The sequence below is a fragment of the Strigops habroptila genome, chromosome 8 (assembly GCF_004027225.2).
Source record: "Strigops habroptila isolate Jane chromosome 8, bStrHab1.2.pri, whole genome shotgun sequence".
Lineage (NCBI taxonomy): Eukaryota > Metazoa > Chordata > Aves > Psittaciformes > Psittacidae > Strigops > Strigops habroptila.
This window is the reverse complement of record NC_044284.2, coordinates 62,769,154-62,791,421: the sequence shown is the minus strand read 5'-3', so window position 1 is coordinate 62,791,421 and position 22,268 is coordinate 62,769,154. Positions and strand designations below refer to the sequence as shown.

Sequence of the window (22,268 nt, the reverse complement as noted above, 5' to 3'; positions counted from 1 at the left end):
GCGCTTACTGGAAAGCTTTGTGCTGTGGCAGAGTAACGAAGTGGTGTTCTTATTTATGTGATGCTCTTGCTACAGGAGAGCAAAGCAAAGATCAGTCGTATTAGAGATTATTACCTGGGAATGTTGATTACCTGAGAATTCCTAAGCTAATAGAAATTAAACCCCTAGTTTTCTCTCTGGGAATGCTTTATTCATTGCCTCTAAGCTTATGCTGTTATTTGGCCATTGTAAAAATGTTTCAAAATTCCCAAGTTTTTATAAACTTGGACACAAAACATGACTCTGAAAATTTAGTGTGTGGGGTTTTTGTTCTTTTCTTGTTGTCCCATCTGTATCCCGTTGTCCCATCTGTATCCCATCGTCCCATATGTCCTTCTCCCTTCCCCCCCCCCGCCCCTTAAAAATGCCTATCATCTGTTTAGGAAGCAGAAATAAAGTCTCTTATCAGGGCCAGAATCATGACAAACTTCTGCTATTCATATGTGATGGGTGATGCTAACCAAAGTCATTTGGCAACTGGATTGAAATACTTGAATGCTTTCAGAAATATGTATTTCAAAAGCAAACAAATGGATAGATGGAAATTGCCCATTTGATTCTCACAGAGCTCTGTAAAAAGACTTTGATTAGAGCCATTACAGAATCACAGGACAGAGTGCCTTCCACTGCTGCAGCATGGTTGTTTGAGGAGATGAGACATACCTTGAACATGCTGCTGCTGTGAGTGCTGTTGGGAACTTGAAATAGGACATGCACATTGTCAGCCAATGTTAAACATGTAGAAATGGAGCAAATTCCTTGGCCCGCTCTAATGTAGGGTAATGAGCAGCTGACAGCACTGCCCAAAGGACATGGAAAAATGAAAGTCACTGGAACTTGACATGACCAGGAGTTAAAAAGAACGAAAACTGAAGAGTTCATTGAAAAACAGCAATCACAGAATCATAGAATGATTTGGGTTGGAAGGTTGCTTCTCTGGGCAACCTGAGCAGGTTGTTCCATTAGCATCCTGTGCCTGGATCCAGGTGGGAGCAGGCACTTGCCCAGAGCTCTGCCTTTGGGCTGCTGGCAACCCATGGGAATGCTCTTCCATTGCCTCACGATGCAGAATGCCATGTGGTGCTGACCAGCAGTACCAGAGTGCATTCAAGTCATCCAACTTCCATACTTGTCACTAGCATGAAGGAACAGTTGCAGGAGAGTTGAATGCACAGGACACGAAGCTAAGAGCCAGGTGTGGTTTGTGAATCTATCTTGAATATTTGTGCAAACTGTTGAAGGGGAACTTGCAAACCACAAATAAATGCAGCTTTTTTAAAAGGCTCTAAACAAAAATGTGCAGTTGATTGGTGAGAAATAACATATGGCCTTGCCACTGCGATGCATGAGTCCCAAGCTCCTTCAGTGCCACCAGCATGCTCAAATAGCCAAATGCGCTTCACAGTAACTAGCTAATGGCAAAGACTCCAGCTTCCCTCCCTGGAAATAATGTTTCTGTGTTACACATCTGGTATGAGAGATATTTTTCTTTTCTTTCCTTTTTTTTTTTTTTTTCCCTTCTAGGCTTGGAGGAGGTGGGGAAGATTCAGATGAAAGAATTCAGTCTCTAGAGCAGCACTGATTGTCGTAACTGCTATTGACTCCTGACCTGTTCTTTTTTTCCCATTGATCTGCAACTAGCATGAAAGCCAGGGATATGAATCCAAAAATGAACAAAACAAAACAAAAAGCTTCATCTGGGCTATTGTTGATTGAGATTTATATGATCTTTTGCAAAATTAATAGAACGTTGCTGAGGAAATATCTCTTGTCCTTCTTATTCAGAGAGGAGCAAATTGTTTCATTGTTTGTTGAGGTCAAGTAAAACCTTCGTCATGCAACTCATGAAAGGTTACAGAGCTCTCCCTAAAATTAGATCTTGACCATTATATCACATCTCTGGGTGGACTCTGAGGGATTCTTACAGGAGCAGCTGGGTGGTTTTTCAGATGTAAAACGGGATTCCCAAGTGGTTTCTTCTCTGGATACCAGCGCAACAGATCTGCAAAACCTACATCCTATTTTGGAAAGGTGTTTCCCTTCAAGTCTAGGGAACAGCACTGAAGAGCACAAACACATTCACAAATGTTCTGCCTCAAAAATGAATGTGTTTGGCAAATCCATGCCTTGGGTGACATGGTCTAGTGTGAGGCATCCCTGCCTGTGGCAGGGGGTTGGAACTGGATGAGCTTTAAGGTCCTTTCCAACCCAAACTGTTCTGTGATTCTATGAAATGTTGTGTGGCCAGCTGTAATTGAAACAGTTTTGTGTGTCTGTTGGAGGAGGAACCGCATTTCCCTCTAGACTGCTGCGAGAACAGTCACTGATCTGATGGATCTGAACCCTCTTATTTTTTTCTTCCTTTTTTCTTGTTTTGAAAAGAGTGGCATCATGTAGTTTGGTTACAATAGCGTGGCTGAGATTGCAGGAAGAGCAGGAAGCCTGGGGATCGGGTGGGGAGGGCTGGTTGGTTTGTTAGGGGTTTTTAATTTCCCCTCCTCAAAAAGTTTAACGTGAAAACTAACGAAGTGGGGACTGATTTGGGAACCGTGGAAGGGTATCTGCAGCAGAGAGGAAGGGTCGCTCTGATTCGTTTGGCTAAGGCAGGCTGCTGTTATCAGATGGAAGGTGAGGCCATTATCGGTAGCTTTGGCAAATGAGCAAATCATCCTGGGACACAAAAGGAAGATGAAGTCCTTAAGATGCTCTTGTGAGAGCGATGGAATGGGCACCATTCAGAGCAGATGGGTCTTTGTTCGAATGTGGCCTTAGAAGGAAGAAGTGTGGGGAAAAGTGATTGACAGGTCTTTAGGACCCATTGAAGTAGGCCTGGTGTGTGTCTGCTGTGGCTTGTGTACAAAACAGTGAGCATTTCTCGGTACTTTACCCTTTTGTGTGGCTGCTGTTGGGACAAGGGTGCGCTGATGCGCCAGTGCTGCTGGGTAAGCCCTTGTCAGGCTGAGCTGGGTGGTGTTTCAGACCAAGCTTCCATGAGACACATGATCTGGGAGAGCACTGAGGTCTAAACGCAGGGTCTCAGCTTACAAGGTCGGTGATTTGAAAAGGAGAGGTTTGGTGACAATATTTGAGGCGAGGTTGGACGGGAAACAAGGCGTTGTGAGGATGCAGTGCCTGGAGAACTGCTTCGACAGTGCTGACAACAGAACTCAATGGGTGACGGTAATAATGACACCTGAGCACTACACAGAGAGGAGGTTGCCAAATGTTTGGGATGTGCTGTTCTATGTTTGCTGCCTGCAGGAAGCATTCCTGCCTGGGCAGGTCCTACGGGAGACTGTTGTGTCTTCTAATGTGGGATGGTGACAGTGTGAGATGGCAGATGACTCACTGATATTCATAGAATCCCGGACTAGTTTGGTTTGGAAGGGAGATTAAAGCTCATCCAGCTCCAACCCCCTGCCACGGGCAGGGACACCTTCCACTAGAGCAGGTTGCTCCAAGCCCCTGTGTCCAACCTGGCCTTGAACACTGCCAGGGATGGGGCAGCCACAGCTTCTCTGGGCACCCTGTGCCAGCGCCTCAGCACCCTCACAGGGAAGAGCTTCTGCCTCAGAGCTCATCTCAGTCTCCCCTCTGGCAGGTTAAAGCCATTCCCCTTGTCCTGTCATAGTTAACAGTGATAGCATCTTTGGCTCACAACCGGAGCCTGTCCTGCTGGGAAACCCAGCTCAAAATGCAGTGTTGCCTCAGGAATATTTCTAACTATATTTTTCGTACTAAATGTTCAACTCCTGCTTGCAGGAAGTTCCTGCTGGTGGTCCCAATGGATGGTGTCACGTGCTAGAGCTGCTGCATGTGCACTGGCAGAGGGAGTTGTCTAGCTGTGGAGTTGTGTTTAACACTGAAAAGGCATCACTGTATTACAGTGATAATTCTGATGGCAAGATTGCCACATCCAAGATTTGCCAGCCAATCTCTCTCTGTGTCCTTATCAAGAAAACTCTGTAGTATTGTGTGCTGCAGAAATAGAGGAAGAATTCCCTTCTGTGTATGCTAGAATTTCTTTTGGCAGCTGGAAAGATGTAATGCAATGGGATGCAGTGACAAGGGGTAGAGCTTACAGAAGGAGTAGAGGTTTAGCAGAAGAGCAAGTATTGAAAATAGAACACTTAAGGTTTTTTTTTACTTGCAGTGTTCTATCAATCCTCCTGAGACAAATTGTGAGTAGGAAAAACGGTGCCCTGGGAAAAGGCATAGCAGCCAGGGAGAGGGGAAGTGCCACGGGAGAGCTGGGCTGTTCTGTACCGCGGGCTGGTGCGTGGGGTGGCCGAGCTGCTCTGGAGGAACAATTCCTACATTGTGCAGGCCAGATGTGCATGGAGCAGTGTGGGAACGGCTCAGAACTGCCCTCACTGCAGCAGCCCTGCCATTCCTCTGGCATGACAGTGCATCCCGTAGGCAACTTCTCTCCCCCTGACGGGAGGAGAGTGATTCCTGTAGGAAAGCTGGAGATGTGCAGTCTCATGTCCTGTGAGCAGCAGTTACATGGGAAGGTGGGTGTTTGGGTATCAAAACCGAGCAAACAGATTCCTTACTTAGCATCAGTCTCGGAAGCCGAGAAGGTTTTGAGTGTGCATTTAACATACTGGAGGAGACCACAGGAGGAAGGCAGGCTGCTGCTTCTTGTTGTTTGGCTGTAGGGGAATAGTCTATCAGTGGTGCTTTGCTCCTTGGTGGCTGTCTCTAGCTATCCGGGTAGAATTATAGGAAACGGAACTGCCCAAACACCAGAGTGGCTGGTCCTGTGTTCCAGAAAGGACTGGATTGTTTCTTTGGAAGTCGTAGCAGCTCCCGAGGGAGAAGGAAGCCTCACCGTGGAGCTGTCGGTGCGATTTCCAGCACCGCCGCCTCAAACCGGCGTTTGCCTCGCTGGCTTTGGGTAAATTTTGGTGAAATCCCAGGGGGAGAGCGGTACAGGGAGCAAGTTCCGAGGGGGGGGGGGGGCAGCAGCCCATGGATGAAGGAGGGAGGTGGAAACCGGGGGAAGGGGGAGGGGGGAGGTTGAGGGGCCGGGATGCCGCGGGGCGGGAAGCCCGGGAGGGACACAGCGCATCCCTCCGCATCCCTCCGCCGCCGGGACGGTTGCCAAGGCAACGGCTGCGTGGCAACGGGGCTGGCAGCGGGGGCCGCCCGCCGCCGCCGAGCCGCCGCCGCGGCGCGCAGAGCGGGCGCGCTGCCCTCCTCCTCCTCCTCTTCCTCCTCCTCCTCTTCCTTCTCCCTCCTCCTCCTCCTCCTCCTCGCTAGATGCTGCGGCGGCCGCCCGGGAGCAGCCCCGCTCCGCGCACGGCCGCCGACCGCGGGCAGCAGCGGAGCGGCGCGGAGATGGTACCGCTGGTGCGGAGCGCCGGGGGCTCCCACCAGTGGCCGGCGATCGTGGTCCTCGGCCTGTGTTGTCTCCTACCTCCCGGGCGACTCGCTGCTCCCGGTGGGGACTTCCCCGGGGCGACCGTGGACAATCTGGTGGTCAGGAAGGGGGACACGGCGGTGCTTAGGTAGGAAGCGATATGGGTCGTGATGGGGGTGTCGGGGAGCACGGAGCGGAGCCGCACGACCGGCCCCGCCGCCGCAGCGTCCCCGGGAGCGGTCGGGGCTCCCGCGGGATGCTGCGGCGGCTGCTTGTATCCCCGGGGTGATGGTTGTTGGTGTTGGGGGGTCCCGTTGCTCGCTGGAAGCAGTTTTAACTCTCCCAGTTTGGCCAAAGGTCTGTTGGCAGAAGTTGGCAATCGCGGGGCTGGAGGGGTTTGGCTCCCGCAGCACTTCCCGGCTCCGCAGGCGCGGGGCTTGAGCCCCGGCAGAGCTCCCGCGTTGCTACAGCTTATTTCTGTGCTTTTTCCTATTTCCCAATAGAAAAGCTGCCTCGACCCCACGCTTCCAGCAGCCCCAGCCCGGCTGGCTGGAGCGAAACCTGTTTACCAGTGGTTGCACACACTTAATCTACTCGAATCCTCTGATTTCTGCCCATTAATCCTCTGGCTTGATTTAATTATTCTCCACCCCCTCCCCAAACTTTGTATCCATGTATACTTTTAATTCCTACATTCGTTATCATACTTTTCTTATTATTTTGCTCTACTTGAGCAGAAGATGGGGTTTAATTCTCGGGAACACGGTTGTGGGGGGCTGAGCCTCTCTGCCTGTGTCCAACATCGGATTTAATTGCCAGCAGCTTGAAGCCATGAAGTATCCGGCTGCATTATGTTTTCTCGGGGTGTCACTCGCTCAGGCCTCCGGGTTCCAACCTATTTTAGGCAGATGCCTTTTTACCGATCCCATGATCCGCTGTAGAATACCGTAGGAGGCATTTTCAGTGGGAATTGGGAACGGTTTTATAGCAAGGCAGCCTGCTTCTGGTGTAGTAGCTGCTGAAAATACAGTAGATGTCTATGTAGGGCAGCTGACAAGTATTTTTCCTGTATCCCTCGGCCATACTCTGTGTTTGGAGGTGTCCTGAAGCCCTCGTGCTCTCTGCCTGCAGAACTAGGGATCCAAAGGGAAACATCTAAACAAGAAAGTGTTTTATTTGTAGTGTTTCAGACATGAAGGTGGCAGAGAAGATAACACAGGCAGATACTCAGCCAGTACTAAACGTTATTAGGATGTAAACAAATATACGTTTGGAACTACCTTAGTAAAACCTGTGGACTTGCCTTTGGGCAGGTTTCAGCTGCAACACGGTCAGTTCCTGGCCTAAGTCTCTGTTTGAAACTCGGTGTCTGTGCAGCTGGATAGGTTACATAAATGAAACTGGAGCCGTAGGATGAAAGCATCACTTTTGTCTCAGGAGGGAGGGAGAGGATCTGTTTTGCAAAGAAATGCTTCTGAAGGAAGCATTAACATAGCTACCAAAGCAATTAGGTGCTGAGATAACGGTGCCTTAAGTCTATTTTGTCATTCTTCTTGCTCTATGATTAACTTCTTGCAGTCCATATGCCTGTTGTAGGCTTTCTTTCAGACCAGTTTATTCTGCTTTCAGCTGGTGGTGCCCTTTGAAAGGGGAAGTGCAGCATCAGTGTAAGAGACAACACTTTGAGCAGAGGCTGCAGAACACGGGTAGGGCTGTTTATCTCGAGTCTCGCTGCACGTCGGAACTGCTCCTCAGTTTTTCCTCACTGGGTATTTGCAACACAAATATATTTAAATATACATTAAATCAATTGCTGTTAGTATCCTAAGTCTAAGGAGCAGGCTATTTATTTAAATACAGATCCCAGCGAGCTGGGTAATGCAACCAGGGCGTTAGGAAAGGTGTTTTTCCTTCCAGCTCTGTCGCTGTCTGAAGCAGCTCCTCTCGGTCGTCACACCTTGCAGCACCCGGGGTTGGTCATGCCTGGGCTCCTGGGGCAGGGTGGCCGTGGGGTCCCTTCCGTGGCACATGTTGGTTCACCTCTTGGTACCAGGCTGCTCCGATTCTGGCTGTTCACCAGCATCGAGGGCTTCAGAAGTTGCCTCCTCACTGCTGCTAAAGCATCATCCACATTCCTTGTTTTAATAATTGATGCTGGAGTGTGGAAGTAGTTCCCATGGCTTTGAGTCAGCACTTTTTCAGCTGTAAGGAGGTTGGGGAGATGTTCGGGGTGTGTGTTTTGATGGAATTATCCCCTATTGGGAGGGTGATGCTGGATGCTGGCTCAATGCACACCCTGCACCCACTCCTGTGCAGCTGAATTACACATGGACCCATGTCTGGAGGTCCACAAGGAGCGTGGATAAGGGGGTTGTTGAACTGGGGATAAACTTTGGCTTGTGAGTCTCATTTTGAGCTAAAACAGCAGGGGTGAAGGCGCGTGGGCTATTTCAGTTAATGAGGTGCTGGGCTGAGCGAGCCAAGTCCCAGTTCCCACATTAAGTTTTCATTGTCTTTGCTAAAGGTGAGGAATAAAGTCTCCATTAACTGCTGAGGCTTTCCAGTAAAAGCCTCGAAGTGTTAACATGAAGTAAAACAAGTGGCACAGCTCCCTCATTTTCAACCGGTTAATTCATATGAAAGTTTAATGCATCAGTTCAGCATCAAACGTGGGCAGTGATCCTCTAGTGCTGCTGAAGCCTGGCTGTGAGCTCCCTGCCCTGTGCCCATCACCCCAATACCAGTCACCCCTTCACCCGTCACCCCTTGCTGCACACCGTGGGGCAGGGGAACCCCCCATCCTTGCCTTAGTGGATGCTTCTGGGTCTCCCACGACCCCCCCCAACCAACACGGGGCACAGCTCCCCGGATGGACCCGCTAAACAGTTGGGCAACAACATCCCTTAGTTCCTGTCTTGGTGCAGAACACATCTTAGCAATTGTTTTTTGAAGAGTATCTCTCATTAGCCAAGGTTCTCTCTCTGATGAGGAGTTATTTCTGCAGCCTCCATAATTAAAGCCTGGTGCCTTTTGTTTGTTTTCAGGCAGGGATTGATCTGTGCAGCCCCAACACTACTTGTGTCACTGGTTAGTGAAGTTATAGGGAATTATATCAGTAACACGGTGGTTTTGTATGGCAAAATCATTCTAGGGAGCCATTCGGTCCAGAAGTAGAGTTCTGTCCTGCATCTCCTCTATATTCTTCCCATATATTCTTCCAGACAACCATGAGAACACATGAGGAAGGAGAGAGCAAGTTGTAAAAATGTTATCTTATTGAAAGAATAAATGTCTGCATTGCAAACTGCTCGACATACAGGAGCAGTGTCTATTTCAGAACTGAATTTGTCTGCTTGATTTCTCTGCAACTTCCTGTGCTGATGCGTATCTAGGTTGTGGTGATTTGTGTGTGTGGCCCTCTCGGAGAGACCAGGTTTACATTCCTCACCAGTCCCTACGCTCCTTATTTACATTTTGTGAACAAACCCCCCTGGGTATCTCAATGTGCAGATCCAGAGGTGATGGAAATGGCTCTCTCTAGCCAGCAAAGGTTTTTATCCTGTATTTTGTCTTAAAGCTCATGCATGATGAAAGCTGTTTTTTCCTGGTAGTACTTTCACATTGTGTAATGACAGTAAGTGAAGTTTTAGAAGCTGAGGCATAGAAATACATAGAGTCATAGAAATATATGCTCTGCAACTTGTAAAATAATGTGTAGCCTTCACTGCAATAAGTTAAACCTTATACTGGGAGCCACTGGATGGAGGTTCCCAAAGGCTGTGGTGGAGAGCTGGAGCAGTGGAACTATAAAGCAGATAACCACATCTGTGATCACAGAGCAGACATTGGTTCTTGTCACATCCAGCTGGGAATACCAGGGATCAGCTCCAGGCCAGCCTTGTTAGCAGGTAGCTCAAACCTCATCGATGTGCTTTTGACCATGGTGGGTCTCTGTTGGCCATCCTGTGTGAATCTGGTCTGAGGTTTAGAGCAGTCAACAGTCATCTGAGGAGGGGATTGTAGAGGAAGATGATTCTTGGTTTTGGTCATAGGTCAGGAGGCTTGGGGGTTTTCGGTTTGTTTTCTGAAGTTGAAATTCTTCACATGTAGCCTGGCTGCTTGTCTTTCCACCTCAGGAGTTTCAGGTCTGTGTTGTGCTCACTTGTGTTCTTCCGTGCTTCGGAGTCATCTGGTGTCTGCTGAAGCTTTTCAGGTCCTAGGGGGGATGTAGGTGCTTAATTCATATTTAAATTGCTGAGGGGGGGCTATTGACTTTTGAGGATTGGGACTTACTTGCCAATTTTGCCTTCTCTTACAATACGAGCAGCCCTTTATAGCCAACAGCCTTTGCCAAAGGAGCAACACTGGTCATGGAAAGCTGGTGACACATCTGCCAAATGTTCTCCATCCATTGCCGTTCTTATTACTGAGAACTGGGCGTTTGGAATGGAAGCTCTGCAGTACCAGATATTCATAGCAGGTGAATATCAAGTGTATACGGCATATTTATATGTTAAGATACTATATTTGAGCAATATGATCCCTCTGATGCATGTCCAGATGCCAGTGCTAGACACAGTCACGTGCATCCCTGTATAAATGCAGGTATCTCTGGAGGGCTGGGTGGTGGAATAAACACAAAAATATTCTTCTTTCCTTTATGGCTTTAAAAGGTGCATTTCTGACTCCCATCCTCTCTTGGTATTCCTGTGCAGTTCAGCTCCATAAATTATTTGGCTATGTGAAGCTTTGCTCCCATCTCTCTGGAATGTGACTGTGGTACACATAGATGTATGGGCACACCCCTTGGTAAAATGAAGTTGTTGTTTGGATAAGGCTTTCACGTTCTAATCCCCACCAATTATGAAACAAACACATTGTGGCTCCTGCCTCATGTCTTTGCAGTAATAACACATAAATTCAGAGTAAATTAAAATAATTTATCATTTTAAACGATCGTGAAGGTTTCAGATGTTGTGCAGAGGAACTAACAGCACAGGGAATCAACAAGGAATGGAAAACAGAATTTGTTCCAAAGGGCTGTTCTATTGAGGAAAACCCAGAGTTAAATGACTTTCTTCGTGTCATCTACATTCAGGTACCTAAATGGGATGGCAAGAAACCTGGAGAGGGGCTTTGGACCAGGGCCTATAGGGACAGGACAAGGGGAATGGCTTTGACCTGCCAGAGGGGAGATTGAGATGAGCTCTGAGGCAGAAGCTCTTCCCTGTGAGGGTGCTGAGGCGCTGGCACAGACTTTGCCCAGAGAAGCTGTGGCTGCCCCATCCCTGGCAGTGTTCAAGGCAGGTTGGACACAGGGGCTTGGAGCAACCTGCTCTAGTGGAAGGTGTCCCTGCCCGTGGCAGGGGTTGGAGCTGGATGAGCTTTAAGGTCCCTTCCAACCTAAACCAGTCTGGGATTCTGTGATCTTGCGTAAGCCTTGACTGTAGCCAATATCCCAGGGAAACAAGTCTTGGGGCTCAGGCTGACCCTGGCTTCCCTGGCACAGAAGTGACTTATTGCTGGGCTTGGAAACCAAAGCCTGTGCTGCAGCAGGCCTGGGGACTCAATCCGGAGGCATTTCAGCTTGAGACCTGGGGAGGTAAATGAGCGCACCCTGCTGATGGAAGCAGGCGGGTCCCGGACAGGGACCAGCATGTCCTGCCATGGCTGGGCAGGCTTGTGAGCACTTGCTGGTTATTGCCCACATTGTTCCCTCTCCCTGGCACAGATTTGGCCTGTGCCAACCACTGGTCTTGCACACATACTGTGGTATTTTAATACCATGGGTCACCCTTTCAAGGGATCCTCTCTTGGCCCCCTCCATAACAGGGCTGTTGCTCCTAGTGGTGAGGGGAAGAGAAGGAGGAAGCAGGTGATGATGCGCAGCATCCTGCCTGCTGCTCTGGCCTCCGAGCAAGCCTCTGTCCCATTGCTGGCAGATACACCCAGAGCTGGGTGAGGAGCAGCATGTCTGAGACTTAACATGGTGTTTCCAGGGCTAGAGGGGTTCAAGCAACAGCGGTGTGAAGGCAGGGGCAGGGTAACAGGGCTGGCCATGGCTCTGGGGAATCTCTGGAGGTGGCAGTGGGGGCAGCGGGCTTGCCCATGGTGAGGTTATGTTGCACTAATTGATGAGGTAATTGATCGTGTCCATCCGCAGGCTGCTGGTACCAGCACTTTACCTTGTTCATCAGCCAGTCAGAATGATCTGCAGAGATAAGGGTGAAATGCAAACTGTTGTCTCCTGATGGGAATCTGTTCCTAAGCAGAAGCGTTTGTTAAGTGCCCCTCTGCTGAGGTACTGCCTGTTGACAGGGAAAGGGGTTCCGTGTCCTCCTCAGCTCTGGCTCTTTAAGCACAGACAATCAGTACAAATTCCACATACTCGTGGGAACAGGAAGCTCCCACTTGGAAGCAGAGGATGGGACTCTTCAAATTTCAAAACTCACATTTCCCTCCAGCTCAGCCCAGTCATCAGTTCCAGGTTCATGCTGATCCAGTGACATTCTCATCTCAGTTTGTAAACATCAGGGGGTACCTCCTCTGCCTTCTGCCTGTAGTTGTGCCCCACATGCTGTCAGCATGCTGCAACCGCCCCAAGCCACACCACCAAGCCAGCTCAGGAGCAAAGACCATGTAGTGCGGCCACAAATGTGGCGCTTTGCAGGTGCTGGATGGCTCTGATGAGCTGTCTGGTCCAAATGTGCCATCACACCCATATTGCCTGACTGCCTGGTTCAGGTGTGACATTGCACCCAGGCTGCCCAGTCCATATGTGCCATTGTACCCTGCATTGCTAGGCTGCCAGGTCCAGATGTGCCATCGCACCTGCAATGCTGGGCTGCCAAGTCCAGATGTCCCATTTCACCCTGCGTTGCTGGGCTGCCTGGTCCAGATGTGCCACTGCCCACTCCTCTTTATCCTATCGTCAGAAACTATCAGGCTATTTTCTTTTTACCCTTTTCCAGCTGTTTGTCAACTTGGCATTAAACCCATCCATTCCTCTGACTGCATGCATGGTTTCTCCCACCATTACAGCTGCCAGGGGCCCTGGAACAGGCTGGATTCATTAGTGCACCTGCACTGGGCATGTAAAATAGGCCCAATGGTATTTCAGCCCTCGCAGTGGTGTTTCTTGCTCCTCCTGTAGTACTTTCCGTACATGCCATAGTTGATGTCTGCAGGAGTTCTGTGTAGCTGGAGCTCTAGTTCACGGCGGTGTATTACAGTGCTGGTAGTGATTTGGTGGTGACTTCCACATGGCACAGCCCACCAGTGAGTTCAACTGAAGTTTTGATTTTTATACCTGGAAAACTGTCAAAAATATAATATAAAGTGAAGTAGAACGTGCTCTGTTTTATGACAGAAAATCAGTCTATTTGAAGAGATTTTCCCTTGGCAACAGCAGACAATCTGGTGGTCAGGCAGCCAAACAAACAGCTATCATTAGTCATGCATAATTAAAACAGAGTATCCAACTGTTAGCACTAACAGTTTTGTCTTGGAAAAAGTCTCATTAGCATACAATGCTTCTAGCAGAAATCGCCAGTAGTTTCTCCCATGCAAATGTCAATGTAAACGAAGGAAACTCCATATATTTATGTGTATATGGTGTGGTTCTGCTGTACTTGTGTAACTGCCCAGGACCAGGGTAACTGCCCGGTTTGCTGTAGCGCCTGTGATGTGCCTGTCAAATTTACGTCGTGCAGTTCTGTCGCAAGCAGGCAGGAACATATTCCCTTTACAGACCCCAGGCATGCATAATGTACTGTGCAGTTGCATGCCTCTTATGTTTCACTGGCTTCATGTTAAAAAACATTTTTCAACTAAAGATAATTCAGCATCGTAAACCAGCACCAGGGACCGAAGTGCTCCCTCACTGGCCCCGGTGTCACTTGGTGTGAAGGCTCCTGTTCAATTTATTCCAGGCATGCAGATGATGATGCAGACCTTTGCCCTTTATTTCCTTGGACAGGGCTGACTGTTGGGTTTGTGGTGTTGCACTGCATGACTGTTAAGCTTGCTTTGGGTGCTGTTGGGTAGGGAGGAGATAGGTTTCTTCAGAGCATGGTGTTGATAAGGAGCTCAAGAGATGTTGGTGGCAGGGTCCTGCCGTCAGCAGGGTGCTGAGAGGCTCACAGGCATGTTAGCAATAGGGAACTGGTGGGAAGCAGGACCAGGTAAGAGTCATAAATGACCAGTTAAAGAGGAAAACAAGGCTTCGAAACCACTCTCCCATTTGTTATTGACTGAAGAGGGGAGCTTTTGTAACCCACAGCTCCAGAGGCATGCTGTGGCTTCACTACCAGCTACAGATGTACTGTGCTTAATTAAGCAAGAATGACAAGGAGGAGAGCTTGCTCCAAGGGACCATGATGGAAGAAGGGAAGCGGAGGTTTCAAACGAAGTTCTGGTTGATATAATGTGGTTAAGGTCTATGTGATTCTGCACAAAAAAGTAGTGGTTGCATCCTGCCTGTCCCCAGCAAACAGCTCCAGCCCCACAGGGGGCAGGCTGGGCACCTGCAGAGGGACCAGGCCATTTCCACCACCCAGATGGGACCTGCTGGGACCATGAGAATAGTGAACTGGTGTGGCACTGCCTTTGTTTTGTTACATTTGTGATATGTGGTGAAAAGGGTACTCACTCTACCCACCCATCCAACCAACCACCTAATAGCTATAGAATTAAAGGAAAATCTTCACTTTTTCTTCAATATAGTAGTAGAATTTCTGACTAAAATAATACACAGGCACACATGTATTTTTTATAGTTTTAGTGCTTTTTTAATATTAAAGCTGTTAATTTTATGTGGAATTATAGAATCCCAGACTGGCTTGGGTTGAAAGGACCTTAAAGCTCATCCAGTTCCAACCCCTGCCCACGGGCAGGGACACCTTCCACTAGAGCAGGTTGCTCCAAGCCCCTGTGTCCAACCTGGCCTTGAACACCGCCAGGGATGGGGCAGCCACAGCTTCTCTGGGCACCCTGTGCCAGCGCCTCAGCACCCTCACAGGGAAGAGCTTCTGCCTCAGAGCTCATCTCCATCTCCCCTCCGACAGGTTAAAGCCATTCCCCTTGTCCTGTCCCTATAGGTCCTTTTCCAAAGCCCCTCTCCAGCTTTCTTGTGGCCCCTTTAGGTATTTGGAGTCCCTTTAGGTATTAGAAGTTGTAGAAAAACATCTAAAATGGAGCAGGCACTCACTGCAGGATGCTGCATCCCCCCGAGCAGTTCCTTTGGACCCGGCTCTGGGAAGATGCTTCCTTTGCGTGTGCTGTGGTTCACACAACGGGTGGGAAAGTGCTGCTTCCAGGCACGTGTAGATCACTCCAGCATCCTCTGGGCTGTGGTGGGGGTAGATGCCACGTGAGAACAGGGAAGTGTTGCAGAAGAAATTGTTTTGTGCATCAGAGTAAATGGAGCAGTATTTTTCTAAACCATTTTTCCCCTTTCTCCCCTCTCTTTCTGCTTACCCGTGCTGGGTGCCCAGAACTTCCACTTGTCTTTCTACCCTATTGTACTAAAATGTTCCCTGTGCCAGGAGGCTTTGTGTGTGGAAGAATCAAGTGTGCTGGGACAGTTCAGTGTATTTAAAACCCGAGCAGGCAGACCAGTACAGCCCTGGTGTGAAAACTCCCATGATTTTTTTTAGCAGGTTTCAAGCTTAAGTGCTGAAATGCTTGTGAAGAGTTTTTACTTCCATTTTACTAGCTCTGGGTTTTAATAACACTGGAGGAAGTTTGCAGGCATGGGTTTGAGCACTTCATTCACTCGGGATGAGGAGCACAGGAACATGCAGCACGTGCTTGTTCTCTGCTATTTTTGGTTTGGTTTAATTCAGGGAGGTTTACTCTCTTCTTTCAAGAGACCTGGCAAGAGCAGGAGCGTGTGCAGGAAGGGTGGCACCAGCCCAAAGGGTGGTTCTCTGAAGCAGCCAGTCATTGAGCCATAGAGTCCCAGCCTGGTTTGGGTTGGAAGTGACCATAAAGCTCATCTAGTTCCAGCCCCCTGCCACGGGCAGGGACACCTTCCACTAGAGCAGGTTGCTCCAAGCCCCTGTGTCCAACCTGGCCTTGAACACTGCCAGGGATGGGGCAGCCACAGCTTCTCTGGGAAAAGTCTGTGCCAGCACCTCAGCACCCTCACAGGGAAGAGCTTCTGCCTCAGAGCTCATCTCAGTCTCCCCTCTGGCAGGTTAAAGCCATTCCCCTTGGCCTGTCCCTACAGGCCCTTGTCCAAAGCCCCTCTCCAGGTTTCCTGGAGCCCCTTTAGGCACTGGAGCTGCTCTAAGGTCTCCCCTTCAGGAGCCTTCTCTTCTCCAGGCTGCCCCAGCCCAGCTCTCTCAGCCTGGCTCCAGAGCAGAGCTGCTCCAGCCCTCGCAGCAGCTCCGGGGCCTCCTCTGGCCTCGCTCCAGCAGCTCCACGTCCCTCTTGTGCTGTTGCCCCAGAGCTGGATCAGGGCTGCAGTGGAGTCTCCCCAGAGCGCAGCAGAGGGAGAGAATCCTCGCCCTGACCTCAGGTGCTGCTCACACTGTGCTTCACCACTGGCATTGTGCAGGAGGTGCCCATGAAGCACAATGCTGCCCTGGGCACTTTCCTCCTCGTGTCATTTTGGCACGTGTGCCCAGAACTAGCTCTGGGCTCTAGACCTTCATCAGATGTCATTGCGAATGCTGCATAATGTCACAAAGGGTGTGGTGTGGGGCATTCAGTGGGTGTCTCTGCTCTGCTCATCCTGTTCATGGTCTCTTGTCCATCTGGAATGCTCCTTGTAGCTGTGGATTGTCAGCTGTGTGAAACTTTCACGTAGTGTGTGCTGGGAGCAGGGAGCTGGGATGCAGCTTCCTTGGGCTGGTTGCCCCACACTGACGCACTGATTTCCTGCTTCATCAGGAAGGAGTTTAATAGGGGAGGGTGTAACTGCACCCGTTGTGTCTGCCCTTTCTATGTAGCCATGGTGCTACCTACTAGGAATGTTCATCTTGACACAGGAGCTCCAGGCGCAACCTCAGCTTTCAGCAAATTGTGGTGTCGCTTGGTTTTAAAATAGAGCTGTAAATGCCTGATGGAGAAATGAAAATGTGACATACTGCAGCCAATACTGTTGGTAAGTGCTACACTGCAGTCTTGGAATGAACACATTTATGTTTGTGACACAGTTTGAAAATAAACGGTTTTATTACTGATATAATCAGATCAGATTCTGTGTATCATGTGCTGTAGAAAAGCCTGGTGGTCAGAAGTCAGAAGGGAGGCTGCGTGATCAGTGCGGGTGAAAGCTGGGGAGCGTGCCTGTGCTGAGGAGCACCATACATGGTAACAAATGGAGATAGTCATCACAGCTGTGTACTGAGATTTGGAACCACGGTACGTGCCTCAGCCCTTTCCCAGCAGAGAACTGGGATGGTTAAGGGATGGTTAATTCCTCTGCAGTTGGTTCTTCCGCTTTTCTAGCCCTGGACCTGCCAACACTGAGGCTGCTCTGAGGGACCCACGTGTCCATGATGCATCTCCTGGGTCCACAACGCATCACCCAGCTGATGTTCTGGCTTGGTGTCCTTTACATCAGTGGTACCTCACTTGCAAATGTGCTCACAGGTTATCTGGTGAGGCTTCAGAAAGGTACAGGTGAAGCAGACTGTGAAGTGCAAATTAATGGGCTGTGCTGCATTGAAGACTCAGGCAGATTGTTAATTGTCTCCAAATTGAATGAATACTGGTCAAGAACTTCTTCCTGATAGTGTGGCAGAGGTGGGGAATAACCCTGTGCTATTTCCCATGGGAGCATGAAGAAGAGCAGAGGTTTGGGTGCCTCAAAGGAGGGGTAAAAGGATGGTTAATTTTCCATATAGCCTTTCTGCCAGGAAAACCAGAACTGAAGATGGCAGAAGCCAGCAACTGTGCTGAGCTGCTGGGTTGTCCATCGGGAGGGGATGGCAGCATGCAGAGAGGGCTCTGATCCACCCAGGCTACAGCGTGCACATGGAAGGAAGCATTGGCTTCTGCCAATGTGATGTTCACTCAGTGGTGACTGCAAGAGCTGGAACAGCCGTTGGGTACCCCGTGCCTGGTGGCGGGAGTGGTGCTTTGATGCTGAGAGGACAATGTGGAGTTTAACCAAAGATAAACATGGAAGTTACACAGCTTCCCAAGAGTTTGTTGGATTTTTTGGGTTTGTTTTAGTTTTGGAAGTCGTGTTGACTCATAGCATCCCAGAGTGGTTTGGGTTGGAAGGAACCTTAAAGCTCATCCAGTTCCAACCCCCTGCCACGGGCAGGGACACCTTCCACTAGAGCAGGTTGCTCCAAGCCCCTGTGTCCAACCTGGCCTTGAACACTGCCAGGGATGAGGCATCTTTGTGTCAGTCCCTCAAGCCATCCTTGTGTTAAGCATTTCCTAGTGATTTTTTGGTTTCTTGCGTAGAAGTGAAGGTAAGTGAAGAGTAGAAGACTTAGACTGATAAGATGCTTTTAGTTTAATTACAACAGAAATTGGGAAACGCTTCTAAAAGAGGTTCATAGACTCATAGAATAGGTTGAACAGTGTGAACATATTGTGAAGTAAATTACAGGTGAGGTTGTCCCAGACTTTGAACCCTTAAAGTCCTCAGGAGATTGAATGCAAGTCTCAGTGGAATCCCCAAGTAATTTGAAATCCTGAGCTGAGGCAAGAGCAGGTTTCCAAAGGTGCTGAGCAGAATGGATGCCTTGGCAAAAATAAGCAGGTAAATAAAAGCTCTGTCTTGTGTGTTTGTCTGCTGCGTCACAGAACCTGAAAGGCAGAGGCCTCTTCTGCAAGATACATGAACCCAGCTTTATTGAAAGCACCATTTCAAAAAGCAATTATTTCAGTTCTTCTACTCACAACTATCACAATATAGCAGATTTTAATGAGGGATTTTGATCAGATGAACTAAATTGGTTGAAAAATGAGCACAACTGCACATGAAGGTCTTTGAAAGGACTTACATTATTAAATTGACTTATTTTAGGATCTGTGCTTATAAAGTATTGAGTTAGCTTAGTTATGTGCTTTAATAGATGTGATGAAAAACCTCCTACCTGGGGGAGGTAGAAATGCGGTGGGTTTGCAGGTATTGTGTTGCTTATAGAATAATACATAATAATGCAGTGATTCAAATAGTTTTGTGTAATATTCATGCTAAATAGTTTTGTTTAGAAGTTTAATATGGTGGTATAATATTTAAAAAATTATAGGTGACGATTAAAAGTATGTCTGCATTTATCTTGATATGTCAATTATGTTGAATTTATCATAGGAATTAAATGAGGAAACTGGTAAAATCATGTACTTTAGATTGTGCTCTACAGGGAGAAGTGTTCAAGTGTTTCAGTGTGTAGCTGCTGCTTCAGGTTGTCTCAATAAGAGTTAAATTGCATTGCAGCACTGAGGGCTCACCTCTGTGATTGGACTCACCAGGCCACTTCTACCTTCTAATCACCCTCCCACTTCAGCAGCGTAATTCTCTTCTAGTTCTTGTTCAAGGCAGTTATTAAGTAAATCTAACATTAAATATTGAAAATGTCATTGAAATGCTAATACACACAGTGAAAGAAGACTGATGAGCCCAAAGTTTTCTTTATTAAGGGTCTCTCTTACTGCAGTTCTTGGTTTATGCTGTTAAGGACTCTCTCATATCATGGTGCTTGTTTTATGCTGTGTAAATAGATTTTTAGGTGCTGTGGGCAGTGATTGCGACCTTCCCAATCTTGTAAGTGTGCTGTAATATGTGAAAGCCACCTTGTGTACCTCTGCTATAGAAATTATCATTACATTCCTCTCCAGAGAGAAAATCCCAACCTTCACCCTTCAAGTTACTTTAATTCTTTATTTGTAAGTTGTTTTAGGGTGCAAATTTACATAAACGGTTCAAGCAGCAGAGTGCCCACTGTCCAAATAATCCCCAAAACCCCTTCAGAAGTGCTGGTGTTTGCACTGTGCCCCATTAACCCTGGAATCCTTTAGGGCTGTCTCTGGAGAAAGAGGGGTCATGAAGTAAATTGTGGAGTTGGCAATTTAACTAGAAATCAGAGTGGCATCCTGTCCCCCTGTATGAGACTGTTATTCCCCAGGACTTTGGAAACTTATGCTGCTTAGTAGAACAAACTGAAACTTGCCTACTAGTAGGACGTTTGCTTGGCATTTTCCCAGTCTTTTGTGGAGAGGGGATGCCTGTTATTTTCTTATTTGTTGGTTAAAGACATGCTGGAATGGGACCATGGAGCGAGTGGCTGGTGCGGCTCTGGGTGGGAGCCGCTGGCAGCACCAGGTCCAGCTGCTGCAGGGACCACAGAGGCACTTCTGGGCAGTGGGAGGTTGGGGTTGGGTCACTTTGTTGTTTCTGGATAATTACTCAAATATACTCTGGTAAATATTTCATACCCTCTGTATAAAGCAATGGTTTGAGTTCTTATAGAACCACAGCCTGGTTTGGGTCGGAAGGGATGCTAAAGCTCATCCAGCTCCAGCCCCCCGCCACGGGCAGGGACACCTTCCACTAGAGCAGGTTGCTCCAAGCCCCTGTGTCCAACCTGGCCTTGAACACTGCCAGGGATGGGGCAGCCACAGCTTCTCTGGGAAAAGTCTGTGCCAGCGCCTCAGCACCCTCACAGGGAAGAATATCGAGTCATAGAAAGATCATCTGAAAGACTTTCTGTTAGTGGAGAGCTCCATTGCCTCTGCACTGTTCATGTGTGAGACATTTCTGTGTATATATTTAGCTTTTTTAAAGAAAGATGTGAAATTTGTGTTAGTTCAGGGAAGGGATAAAAAGAGCTCCCCACTTGCAGCAGTGGTCCAGCTGCTCCTCACCTACAGTGAGGACTGCATTGCAACTTCTGTTTTTGACAGAGTGTTGATTCTCTGCCTGGCACGTAAAGGCAAGGACACGTATAGCTGAAAAGAGTATTTGCCATTAAGTGATGAATGCACCAGGAATATGAAGAACATTGGAAAGAGTATGTCCCCAGTGCTGTGGGAGATAACACACTTATGATGGCCAAGTAGCTGGCTGTGGCAGGGCACTGGTTAGTCCTGCCCACTGCCCTGCAGGTTCATCATGACCAAGCCTTCAACAGTCCAGACCCACAGCTCTGACAGGCGAGTGGGTCCTGGGGCTTCCCACCTGGACCCAGGGCACCATCCCAGCTCACCCACCAAATCCCCTCAGGAACGCCACATGTGCAGGGGCCAGGGTTGTGGAAAGCAACACTCTGTTAAGTGTTTTGAGTTGGTGAACTTTGAGTTTCTGTCTGCAATTGGTGAACAATCACATAGTGGGATCAGAGTCAGTGAGAGGAGGGAAGATGATGGGAGAATGACCAGCGGTGAGGGAACAGGTCACAGTCCACAGGTACGGAGCTTTGCTCACACCCACAGGAGAGCGGGTGATGAGTAAACACGTTATGAAAGTGGCCTAATTACAGGGAGCACTTTTCCCGTGGCTGGAACAACTGGACTAGAAAATTGTACTAGACTTTCATTCTGAGGCTATTAAATAGCAGAGGAAGAGGGAACAGAATATATCTTTTGTCACAGCTACTTTTTTTTGGTAATGAGTCTTGCATGTGGCTGGAAATCTGTTTAAAATGACTTTAATTACTTGTATTTAATTGTGGGGTTGTTTTTAGCTGCATAAACCTTGTTTAGGTTACATTTCTGGTAGCGTGAAGGTGTATGTGCTAAAGATGCAACGGCCTGCAGAGGACATTTGGATAACAGCATTGGGGGGATCAGGCTGAGCCTCCCATGGGACCTCCTGGGGAGCCATGAGGGCAGCACCGCCTGGCTCTGCCTCTGGTGTAACAGGACATGGGAGTGAGCACAGAGCAAAAGAGCAGGAATTCTGCTTGTGAGCCCCAAGAACAGGTTTATTCTGTTTGCAAGGGAGTGCGAAGGTGTGATGGGGCAAGGGCAGAGGAGGAGGAGGTGAATCATCACCAGCACCTCTTGGGCCCTCCATGAGTATCTGTGAAACACCAAAACCTGTTCATAGTTTAAAATCCAACTTGGGCACAGAGCACTGGGAAGATCTGGGAGCTTTAGCGTAGATGTGGCAGTTGAATTTCCAGCTGCTTTTGCTGATATAGAGCTGCACGTTCTTCAGGAGATGCTAAACTGCAGCTTCCACCCAGGCTGTGGCAGCCGAGGGCACGTGGTCCAAGCCAGTGCTGGTGTGGGTGACGTGGGGTACACTCACCGTGCTGGCATCATGTCCTGCAAGTTGCAGAATTGTTTCTGGGTTTTTTTCCTCTCTTCCATATATTACATTGAAAAATCTAATCATGATTTTGGTTTTTTTTTTTTTTTTGTCTCCATAACCCATGTGAGATAAATCCTTCCTGATTTTATCAATGGGCAATGGCTCTAAAGCACATCTTGATTTTGGAGGTGTAAAGAGCACTTTCTGTGCTATTCATCTGTGGAGTGTGGTAGTTTGGTATACCTATTTTGAGCTAACGTGTTCTTTGATAAATAAGACTTAAGTGGTAATATAAATAATTACTACCTTTGGATGCATGACCTTTCTAAAAATAAGCAGAGCAGAGTGGTTTTGCTGCCTGCCAGTTATTTTTTCCTGTACCTGTGGCCTTTTCTCCCAGCAGTAGCTCACCCTTCCCTCCCGCCCATCTGCTTGAGCGTCAGTGTTTACTGCACCGAAGCTATTCATGCCTGGTGAACACATTATTCTGTTTATGAAAATAGTAATAACCCTGAACACTCTGTGTGTATTTGGGACCTAATTCAAATAACTCTTGAAACATCCCATTTCCAACAGATTGTGCTGCTTCCTGCTTTCTTTAATGTTAGCTCAGTAAAGTGAACAGTGAGGGAGAAGATT

The 22,268-nt window shown here is 48.3% G+C and overlaps 1 protein-coding gene across 1 annotated transcript in view; it reads left to right on the top strand.

Moving 5' to 3' along the window:
* Window positions 1-5,096: 5,096 nt before the first annotated feature.
* The window catches only part of NEGR1 (neuronal growth regulator 1), a 306,944-nt gene continuing 289,772 nt past the window's right edge, over window positions 5,097-22,268 (top strand). The window contains exon 1 of the mRNA XM_030494056.1: window positions 5,097-5,552. Coding sequence (XP_030349916.1) covers window positions 5,305-5,552 — 248 coding nt within the window. The 5' untranslated portion in view covers window positions 5,097-5,304. The remainder of the gene's footprint in view (window positions 5,553-22,268) is intronic.